General features: G+C 40.1%; 1 protein-coding gene across 1 annotated transcript; it reads right to left on the reverse strand.

Annotated features, from left to right (window-relative positions):
* Positions 1-42: 42 nt before the first annotated feature.
* LOC110899117 lies at positions 43-4920 on the reverse strand. Its single transcript, XM_022145996.2, has 4 exons — positions 4867-4920; positions 4080-4311; positions 3902-3999; positions 43-498 (listed from the first exon to the last, which is right to left on the reverse strand). The coding sequence occupies exons 3-4, from the start codon at positions 3953-3955 to the stop codon at positions 43-45; spliced, it is 510 nt and encodes a 169-aa protein (XP_022001688.1). The 5' UTR covers positions 3956-3999; positions 4080-4311; positions 4867-4920.
* Between the last annotated feature and the right edge of the window lie 7369 nt (positions 4921-12289).

The raw sequence follows: 12289 nt of genomic DNA on the forward strand, positions 1-12289 counted from the left end.
TCTTCTTCTAGCATCATCTGTTCCACGTTCGCTCGCCACCGCCTACATATACATATTCCGTAACAATTTCAAATACAAAATAACAAGACCTAGGGTGATCATTTGATGGATGGCAACATATAAGTTTGAATCTTCGGAAACCATTACAGGTTCAGAATAAACGCTACCATCTACATAACGATTTTCTGTCTGAATGTTATCTTCTAGAAAGGGAAGTAACAAACACTCATCCCCGAAAAATCTGCTTGATTCATCGTATTCGTAATCGAGTAAACGTGAGCTGGAAACAATCATGTCGGGGATGAACAAATCTGAATATTCACACGACATTCGTAAAGTGTCATTAACATCATCATCTCCACATGATGGCAGCACAAGATCACTTTCCCTCCATTGTTTACCTCCGTAGTCGTAGATATTTGGTTCAGTGTCGATTGCATCCAATATCGGTGAAAAGATTGTTTCTATTGTTGAGGAGCAAGTTTCTGTATGACCCATCTGTAAGTTAAAGTTAAAACTACCATAAGTAAATATAAAGAAACAAGAATGTTGTAGGATCGTGTTTCGGGACCGAAACCATGATTCTTGTGATTATGTTCATAGACGGGAAGATTAGAGATGATAAACAAACAACTTTGTATTAATCCGGTAGTAAAACATTACAAATCGGCCCGATTATATGATAACCGAACTAATACCAAAGGAGTATACATCCGGGGAGAGACCAAGTGGTGATCTCTCCCGGTGAGGTCTCAAACCTCCTCTAACTTCCTTGTGTTGCAAATGGCAAGGGTTTTCTATTTATAGTCACACCCCTTGTCTTGCAAACACACACGGTCAACCGAATAACCCTCTCGTTTGACCACTTCAAACGAGCGGGTCTATACACGTTCGATAGACCGTTTCACTAACTATTACAAATTCAGCGTAAAATAATAACTAATCTATTCGACAAGCATCGGACACAAAATCTGCATCAACAAATTCCCCCTTGTCCGTTGCTGTCGAATGCTGAAAATGCAACTGCAATCGATCTTCAGTCAAGTATTCATCTTCTCTGTGTTAACAAATTCCCCCTTGACCGATGATCTAGGTAAGTAGTATCTTGATGCTCCTTGTATAATATTTCCCCCTCAAAGTACGCGTATCCGTGTTGGGTGTTGTGCAATTTCCTCAAAAGGCTCAATTGACCGATCTTCCGCTGATCTTCCAATACTCCAACCGGCATTTGATAAGGGTTCCATTCTTTAAAAACTGCATCAAGTCTTGATCTTCAAGCATACTACATTGATAGAGATTTCTGGTGAACTGTCTTCTGTAAACCGTCTTTGTGGAATCGACCAAGTAATGCACTTTAATCTTCAGCATCAACACTCAGGAAAGTCAGCTAGACCAAGTGTATCCCTTGCAAGCTCAACCAAACAGCACGCTTAGTTGAACTACATCCAGATCTCATTGTCTCGCCTTTGTGAAGTTGACCACGTAATGCACTACGGATCTTCAGCATCAGTACTCAGGAAGTCAGCTTGACCAAGTACATCGTTTGCAAACTCAACGAATTGAGTTACCCCCAGATCCCTGTAAAATCCCAAAGAAACATCAAACCCAAAACCGAATCCTGCAGGTCTTCAGCCTTGAACTATCAACTTTCATAAAGATTCCCCCAGGTCTTCAGTAAACAGCGCTTTGAAACTACTGTCGACTTTAGATACCTGTATGTTTCCGTGAAAAACTCTTCACGCTGGCTGGAGAATTAATTAAAATCCTCAAATATGTGTCTGTGCAAAACATTCCACGCAGAACCGTTTGTATCACCAGAAAATCACAAACTCTACCACCTGTGATTGCGTTTAGAAATTTACCAAAGAAATTCAACATATCAAAATTTTTATCCCCCCATTTCTTTGGTAAAATCTCTAAACCTTAACAGATTCTTTCCACTTCAAAGAAACTATCGTCAATTTCACATTACAAATTCTCTCCACTGAGTAGAATTTATCTTCAAATGTTCACCAATTCCCTCCACTGAGCGGAACTGTCATCAATCTTCATTGAATGTTCTCGGTTCCGAAAAATCACGAAAACGACTTTCTTCTTTGCATATTCTAGTTGAATAAGAACGTCCCCTAGTACCCCGTAGGATTCGACTTGTATCCCTCCAAAGACTTTGTGAACTCGTTAGGACCAGTATTGACATTCTAGGTTCATTCATTCGTTACCAAATGCGAGAATATGACAATAAACAAAAATATTTCTTCGTTGCATATTCTAGTTGATAAAGAAATTTCGCCTAGTATCCCGTAGGATCCGACTTGTATCCCTCCAAAGACTTTGTGAACTCGTTAGGACCGGTATTGACGTTCTAGGTTCATACGTTCGTTTTCAAATGCGAGAATATGACAATAAACAAAATGCTTTCGAACATTTACGAATAACCGACAACAATCATAAATATTGACGTGCGGAAGTGAACATACCGTGTTGTTTTTGGCCCATAGTAGTCACGTCACCATTTTTGACATTTTCATCGGTAACCGTGACTACCCCACATTTTTCAAAAATCAAGTTTTCATCATCTCTTGTTTTCATCATGCCGCATCACCCCGCGCGCTCCCAAATTCGTACGAATTTGATGTTGAGATTTGGAATCCCGGTCAAATAATCTTCGCGAACACCCGACCCGACTCCAAGTGAATTAAATGAGCAACCCCAAAAATCTGTCTGATCTGGATCCTTTGGTACAGAAGATATATGCTGGATCCTTAGATACACAAATTTCTTCGAAACATGCCGGATCCTTCGATACACAACATCTGGATCCTTTGAAATTTCTTCGGTACACAACATCTGGATCCTTCGGTTAACAAATTTCTTCGAAACATGCTGGATCCTTCGATACACAACATCTGGATCCTTCAAAGTTGTTGAGGGTGAGGATGATCTTTCAAAGTTGTTGAGGGTGAGGATGATCTTTCGAAATATCTGTTTGAATCTTTCGATGGCCAAATAGCATCCTTAACATCTTTCGAGCACCTTAACATCTTTCGAGCACCTTAACATTCGAGCACCTTAACATCTTTCGAGCACCTTAACATCCTTCGAAATCTGTTCAATCTTTCGATGGCCAAATAGCATCCTTTGAAATATGAAGCTGCCAAGAACATCAAGAACACAGCCTCTGTGTAATTTTGCAGATTTGACGAAACACTTTGTATACAAATTTTGATGATGATAACTTGAATATTTAGGTGAAAAACATAAAACCCAACACTCGTTTCAGCACAGATCTGAATATTCGGGTCCAGATCTGAGTTTTTCTCATTTTCACCCAACCTTTCTTCTTGAACAAAAATCACTAAAATCACAGATCTAGAGCACATGTGACTTAGTAAACGGTTAGATTTACTAAATCGGGCACCATGGCTCTGATACCAATTGTAGGATCGTGTTTCGGGACCGAAACCGTGATTCTTGTGATTATGTTCATAGACGGGAAGATTAGAGATGATAAACAAACAACTTTGTATTAATCCGGTAGTAAAACATTACAAATCGGCCCGATTATATGATAACCGAACTAATACCAAAGGAGTATACATCCGGGGAGAGACCAAGTGGTGATCTCTCCCGGTGAGGTCTCAAACCTCCCTAACTTCCTTGTGTTGCAAATGGCAAGGGTTTTCTATTTATAGTCACACCCCTTGTCTTGTAAACACACACGGTTAACCGAATAACCCTCTCGTTTGACCACTTCAAACGAGCGGGTCTATACACGTTCGATAGACCGTTTCACTAACTATTACAAATTCAGCGTAAAATAATAACTAATCTATTCGACAAGCATCGGACACAAAATCTGCATCAACAAATGTTACATTGAATAAGAATATAAGATATTTACCGCGCTTGAAGGTGATATGTGCTTTTGAAACTGAATATTGTCTCCATCTACCATTTGACAACAGTTGGTTCTTTCATCAGCTTTATTACAAAAAGAATCTGCACAACAAAAAAAAATGAGATTACGAAATGAACACCATCAAAAAGATTGTTCTTTATATAGACCGTAGAATCTTTACCATCCTGCGGGTTAGGAGTACGTGTGTCAAGTTCTGCTTCGTGTTGCAAATTTCTCGTGTGAGTGAGCGAGTTCTTGGATATCTTGCTCGATTTTTTACAGACATGGAGACCGTTACTTTCTCATGTAAAGTCTCCTGATGACTTCGTTTTCATCTTAAAAGTTGGCATTTGATTTGTATTTATTATGTCTATCACAATCTTCACCAAAGAGCATCAATGAGTAAATACAACCTGATTGAGTGAAAATATCAGAATTCAGAAATAAATATAAAACCGATCCAATGGTCTAGAGATTACCAAATATTACACAATAACATCTTTCACCAAGCATCCAAATAACTAGATAGAAACAGAAGCAATTCAATAAGAAAAAAATCAAACTAAAACTGTATAAAAATAACCTGAAATTGTATAAAATCAATCCTAAATTAATATAAACTACTAAGAAACAAGTTAAAATGGAGAAAATACTAAATTAATTAAAAAACTATATGTTTCTAGATGTAGATCTAACATATTCAGATGCATATAAACTATTCAAAAACCACTACAGATGTTATAAACAGTCGATCCAGCACCAAAATCTCCATCAATTCAATCACAATTACCGAAAACCTAACTTCAATTTCAACAAAACATGATTCCGAATCGAAATCAACACACAAAGAACTGATTACAACAAGTGATTATTACAAACAATCGATCGATAATCAATATTAATCTATCAAAACAATCAAAATACCAAAATATTACGCAATGAGAAAGATTCAGAAAACCACAACCTACCGAAACTGTTCCCTGGCTAAGCCATCATTTATAGCGGTAGAGGATGACAGAGATATGGGGAAACACTGTCCGACACTGCCGTCCTTTGGCAGGTTGTGGCTTAGGGTTGAAGGAGGTTCCGATTTCTTCTGAAGTGATCGGTCGAAGGTTTGAGGCGATATATTAATCTATCAGGTGGTTATAGGGTAGCTAGGGACGGCGAATACCAAAAGATCGCATTCAATTTCAATCGATGATGGAAAATGATGGAACAGTAGGAGTGAAATCCCTAGGCTACCCTTGTAGCGTCTTAAAATACCAAACCCTTTTCTATTTTCTCTGTTGTATATGCTACTTCCAATGTTATACATGATGTAAAATTACATTTCAGTACATCACTTCTCCTTATTAATATAGTATAGATAAATAAAACATTAAATAGGACTGCAAAATCTATATTTATGAAAATAGTAATTCTATGATTTCGGAAAATATATTTAGGACTCTGTAAGCCCCTATGTATACTTTGGAACCATTCAACCCATTTTCATTTTATTGATCCTAGAATGGGATGATTCCGGTTATGATTTATCTCTAACAACTCAGATAGGCAAATAACTGTTGGTGCACTTGTGTCTGTACTTTGTCTGTATTCGGTCTGATATAAACGATGTCCTGATTTGTGTTGTAAGTTGACCAAGTCAACCATCCTCCGGTTTGACTTGGACAACAGTTGAGAGATGTTCTGATCGAAGGATAGCCTCGAAGGATACACCTGATCCTTCGAGGTGATCGAAAGATATGGTTCGACCATTAGATCTCGAAGGATGATCCTTCGAGGTCCATGCTGATCTTTCGTGTAACATGTGGTCGACAGATGATCCTTCGGACCATCTGTCGAATCCTTCGAGCAGACTTGCTGAGCTGGGTATATATACCCATGCATGTGTTGAGTGTGAGTTAGTTCTGAGAGTTATGCCATTTTACACACCGAGAGATAGAAAGCTTAGAGAGCATTCTGCCCAGAACTCACACACACACTTAGAGAGTTTATAGAACACTTCTGTAAACATTAAGCTTGTAACCGAACCTTCATTTGCATTAATACGACTAGTGTTAATCGGTGAATCTTTGTGTGTTTGTTTCTCTACTTGCTACTAACTCGGTTTGCTTGCTAGCTTGGATTCCGCACTCGCTAGTAGGTTTGTATAACAAGGTTTAGGTTCGTAATCCTCCGCGAAAAGGGACCTACAAGTGGTATCAGAGCCTCGCTCTTTACCTTGTTTAAAACCGGGTTTTTACAAGTTTTGGTGTGTTGAAACACTTGGTTTTGCACCTGTTTTTACTTGTTTTCTTGCACTTTCTTTGAGTAAAAACGTGTTTAAACTAACCGGGAGTGTTTAAGGTGGGGTTGGGTAACTTGAAAAATTGTTTTAAGTGACTTTGTATTTTCCGGTTAAATCTCCGGTTAACATTCCGGTGACTGGTGTTGAAGATAAGGATTTCATTTTTGGCAAAATTTTCAAAGTTGGTGGGAAAGTACGTCTGACCATACCTTTTGCGGAAAGTTGACCTTACCAACCTGTCACCTTTTCACCAACCTTTCACATCAGATCAGATTGTGTCAGAGCTCTCGAAAGATATCTTTCGACATCGAAAGATCATCCTTCGATATCTTTCGACCAAGGAGGGCTCGAAAGATTAATATCCTTCGACCCATTCTTCGAAGTCTGAAACATATCCTTCGAGAAAGGAATCATTTCGAAAGATTAGTGTCCGAAAGATTAGGATCCTTCGTATTGGTGAATCTTTCGAGATCTGTTATTCGAAAGATAAAGAGTTAACTCGAAAGATAAGGATCTTTCAAAAGGGAATCCTTCGAGCTCTTGAATCTTTCGAAATCATTGTTCGAGAGTCAACAGTAATCTTTCGAATACTGTTGATCCTTCGAACAATAAATCGATCTTTCGACTGTGGTCAGTTTACTGCTAACAAGTTTCTGTGATTTCAGATCCTTCGACCAGGATCCTTCGGCTGTGTATCTTTCGGATCATTCTTACTTAGCATTTATTTTGCTTATCTATCATGAATCCGAGTTGGTGGGGAAGTCCGGCTCCAGACAGTGGAAAATACATGAATACTAGTCAATCTCCATCATGGGCCGAATCTCCGGTATCTACATCCTCACAAACAAATGCCACTCCAGCTGGTCAATGGGCGTTTGTTTCAAATCAAACTCCGAGTATTCAAAGTCTTCTACTAAGCGAAAGTGAAACCGGAAGTTTGAACAGGCCTCCAAAGTTGATGCATCTTCATGAATATCCAGGATGGGTTGATCGTTTTCATACATACATTCTTGGTCAAAATACAGAGTTGTGGTTGCGGTTCATTACGGAATTCGATCAAACTATCGAGGTTGCTGCTTCTTCGACAGCTACATTTGCCGATCTTCCTGATGATCAAAAGAAGACGTATGACTTAGAAAAGAAAGCATACGCTATTCTCACTCAAGCACTGAGCAAGGATATTTATCATCAGTTCGTCAGTTTCAAGACTACGAAGAAGCTGTGGGATGCATTGAAGACGAGAGGAGTAGGTAATGAAGCCACACGTCAACTACGACGAGATCTACTGAAGAAAGAATTCGATGGCTTCACATGTATGGATAAGGAGTCATTGGGAGATATGACAAGCCGTTTCTATCACCTGCTTACTGAGCTGACCAACTTTGAAGTCACAACGACTCCAACAGAGGTGGTAAAGAAATTTGCCGATGCATTGCCTCCTCAATGGAACAACTTCCTGGAAATCTTGAAGTACAACGGAACGTTGAGAACTACAAATATCAACGATTTCGTGCAGCTTCTGGAGAACAAGGATCAGGAAGAAACGTTGAAGGCAAAGAGAGTTGCAGTGCCACAGAATCCAGAGATGTATTATGGCACCTCCACTACTTCATCTGCAAAAGGCGGTTCACATGCTCCACTTCAGACGGCGTTTGTCACAAGCACGGATATGTATGGCAATCCAGTGCAAGTTCCTGTAAAACCGCCTCCAACCACAGATCTGTATGGAAATCCAGTACAACCACCTCCTCCTCCTCCTGCTCAACAACCACAATATGCATGTTATGGAGGAACATCATCTGCTGCAGGTCAACAATCAAAGTCAAATACAGTACAGCTCGACACGTCAAGCTTCTCTAAAATCAGTGTAGAAGTAGCTAAGGAACACATGGAGCTGCTTAACACTGTAGTGAGCGCGTACTGTGGGTTGATAGAAGGTCAGATTGGAAACATTAATCTGACACAAGAAGATTACAGGCAGATTGATAAGGAAGAGATGGACTTGATGGATATCAAGTGGGCCTTTGCGAGTGCTGTGAGAAGAGCAAAGGATTGGATGGAAAGTACTGGCAGAACCAGCTTGGAAAGTAAGCGAGACACCAAGTATGGGTTCGATAAGCAAGCTGTTAAGTGCTTCAACTGTGGTGAACGGGGCCACTTTAAACGGGAATGTACAAAGCCAGCCCAGCACGGGAATCAAAACCCCTTCAGGAACCAAGGCAACCAGCAGAACAGAAACAATGATCGTACATTGGTGCCTGTCAACAACCAAACCAACCGAGCACTTGCAGTTCAGGTGGATGAAGGTTGTGACTGGTCAATCCAGTTGGGTGGTGATGCTCCTGATGGAACAGCATGTTTTGCTCAGATTGTGAAGGAGCTAGTTCACACCAGTGGTGGAGAATCTTCTGCCAGTGGTGATGAATCGTCTGAAGATGAAGACTCCTCTGGATACAGCAGGAGTGTTGATGAAGAATCATCCAACTCTGGTGATGATCATGTGGGTGAGACATCTAATGTTTCGGATGATATTGACATTGATGAACTCTTGGGGGAAGCTGTAGCAGAAACTCAAAGAAGATCTATTCTGGTGGATCAGGCTGCTTACTCTTCGTCTTCTCTCCATTCAGCCTTTATGGCTAATGTCGACGGTTCATCAAGTCAGGTATGTGTCGATGAACCCACTGCTGTTAATTGTGATGAGTGTGCTAGGTTGCATGCTAGATGTGCTGAAATGGAGAAAAGTATGTCTGAGTTGCAAGGCAAACATGATGCTTTACAAGCTAGTTTGTTTGACTTGCAAGACAAACATACTACTGTGAATGAGAATTTGAGTGAGTTGCAAAGTAAGCATGACGCTTTGCAAGAGAAATATGATGTGACATTCATTCACAATCAGAAGCTGACTGTGGATCTCTCTAAATGCACAGAGGCCAACATGTTTTATGAAAACCATGAAAAGGAATTTAAGTCAGTAATTGAAACATTAAAGAAGGATAAAACAGAACTGACTAAAATGGTTTCAAGAAAACAAACTGATATTAATTTGTATATATCTCGCCTTGAGAATATGCAAAAAGAGATGGCTTGTGTGAAAACCGAAAGTGATGCGATCAAACTCAAGCTAGACAGTTATTTGAGTTCTAGCTATGTGTTAGATCACATCATTGACGTTCAGAAGGAAAAGAGAGATGTCACATGCATAGGGTACAAGAAGTGTCCACCACCAGTGAGACATAATTATGATGCCATGCCCGATGAAGAGGACAGGGTTTTCTTTGAACCTTCTGTGCCTCTAGATGTTAAGGAGTTTGCTGCAGGACTCGGATACCAAAAGGAAGTATCCTCAGATTCAGATGTGTCAGCAGATACATTTGTGAGTGCTGAACAGAATCAGGATCCTCCAGTTGTGATTGAGGATGCTGATTCGTCTGATGATGAATCTGATAATACTGTCCCAGCAAAGTCTGATGCGGTAGCCAAAAATGAGGACATACCTCTTGAGAATCACATTCTATGTGATCCCCCTGTTCAACCCGCTAAGACTATTGCAACTGAGTCCTCATCTGCAGGAGAGCCGGAGAGTGTGAATTTGCTGTACACTCTAGTTGGTGATGATAAAATTTACTCAGACAAAGATTTTCCCATTAAGAACGTTAATCAATCCTTAATCTGCAAAGTCTTTGAGAATTCGACGAGTAAGTTCTTGGGAAAGGCAGGACCTAAAGTTACAGTTACACAGTGTCCTCCTATTCCAAAGGCTGAAATTCGAAAACAGTTTGGTGACAAGAAATTACCTACAGTGCCAACACAGCAAAATCACACCAAATCCAAAGGTAAAACACCGGCTCAAGCAAACAAGAAGCCGAACCAAAAGAAGAAGAAGAATGTTAACTTTGTGAAATCGACGGGAACAGACAAAACTGAAAAGTTTGAGAATCAATCTAACTTAGATTTTGTAAAGAAAGCTTTTGTCGAGAAAAGAAATGAACCAAGCAGTTCAAAACCTAGTACCTCGGGTTCACAAAGTTCAACATCATCAGCTAGACGATCACATGATTCTTCGGGGTTTGTAGAACGAAGATCATGTTTTGAGTGTGGAACCATTGGGCATATTATTAGAAACTGCCCATATCTTCATAAACAAAAAGGAAAGGTTGATGATCCCCGTGGCAAAACTGACCGTAAGCCAACTGTTTCCACAAAACAAGATCCCCGCCTTGTAAAAGAAAGGGAAAGGAAACAGAAACGCCAACAGGTCAAAAAGATAGAAAAAGCGATTAAAACCGATGTGGTTCAAAAACAATCTGTTGTTGTAAAACCAGAAAATTCTAAAACTTCAAATCATCAAGAAGTTAAAATTTTAAAGAAAAACACTGGTGAAACCAAACAGACTTGGAAACCAAAAACGGTTATTGAATCAGGGGGACCATCACAATTCACCAACCATCAAAGACAAGAAGTTATTGTCATTGATGAAAATGGAAGACCCAAGACCACAATGGCTTGGGTCCCCATCTCCAACTAATTGATTGAGTTCATGTGCAGGGTGCTTCAGGAGGAACTATCAGTAGTCATTGGATTGTTGATAGTGGGGCATCCAGGCACATGACGGGTGACATGAAGCTTCTCTACGACGTTAAATCTATTAGAGGAGGTTATGTTGCTTTTGCTGGAGATAAAGGTGGATACATTACGGGAGAAGGAATGATATCTAACGGGATTGTCAGCTTTGACAAGATCAACTTTGTGCAACAACTTGATCACAATCTTCTTAGTGTTTCTCAAATCTGTGACAAGCAGTTCTCAGTACACTTTGATGCTAATGGCTGTTATGTGCTGAAACCCGGCTTCAAAATTCCAAAAGAATGGATTCTCTTGTCGGCTCCAAGGATAAATGATCTGTACGTCCTTGACATGAGCCAGGCTATTACTACGTCTGCACAAGCAACTTGTTTCGTTTCCAAAGCCACAGAAAAAGACACTATCTCTTGGCACAGACGAATGGGTCACATTCACTTACGCAAAATGAATCATTTGGTTTCAAATGAATTGGTGAATGGTGTACCTCTCAAAAATTTCCATCTTCAAGACATCTGTGTTTCGTGCCAGAAAGGAAAGCAAACAAAGAAGAAGCACCCTACAAAGAAGATCAACACAGTGGCAGTTCCTCTTGAACGTTTGCACATGGATTTGTTCGGTCCTGTCAAGCACAAGAGTATTCGGGGTGATCAATACTGCCTCGTGGTTACTGATGATTATTCAAGATTTTCTTGGGTTGCGTTCATGGCACACAAGAGTGAAACCTTTGGCATCATCAAAAACTTGATCATTCAGATTGAGAATTTGTATAAGTTGAAGGTTAGGCGGATACGTAGCGACAATGGTACTGAATTTAAAAATCATTCCATGACGGAGTTCTGCACTTCAAAGGGTATTCTTCATGAGTTTAGTGCAGCTTATACTCCTCAACAGAATGGTGTCGCTGAACGTAAGAACCGCACATTGATCGAGACTGCTAGGACAATGTTAGTAGAGTCGCAGCTACCCATTCCATTCTGGACTGAAGCTGTGTCCTCTGCATGTTATACATTGAACCGAGTCCTTACAGTCAAAAGGCACAACAAGACCTGCTTTGAGCTTCTTCAAAAACGGAAACCAGATTTATCTTATCTAGAACCGTTTGGAGCTCCATGCACAATCATCGATCCTAATGGAAAGTTTGGGGCAAGAGCAATTGATGGATACTTTCTTGGGTATGCCACCCCTAACTTACGAGTCTGGAATCTAGAGACTAAAAGGGTCGAAGAATGGTCTGAGGTCAGAGTACAAAGGCACACCTTGCCAGTCAAAAATCCGGGTCAACCTTGGATGTTTGAGTACGATGACTTCTTCAATTCGATCAATGTTGAAGCCGTTGAAGAAAATGCTGCGGCTAGGATGTTTTTCGAGAGTGACAATGCAACAGTTTCACCGGTGGTTCGTCCAATTCTGGTTAATCAAGAACCATCTTCTTCGGTGAACAATAATACTCTCAATAATGAGGATTTTCATGATGCAAACGAATTGAACGAATCTTCAGAGGATGATGAATTTCT

Source organism: Helianthus annuus, chromosome 11, assembly GCF_002127325.2.
Source record: "Helianthus annuus cultivar XRQ/B chromosome 11, HanXRQr2.0-SUNRISE, whole genome shotgun sequence".
Lineage (NCBI taxonomy): Eukaryota > Viridiplantae > Streptophyta > Magnoliopsida > Asterales > Asteraceae > Helianthus > Helianthus annuus.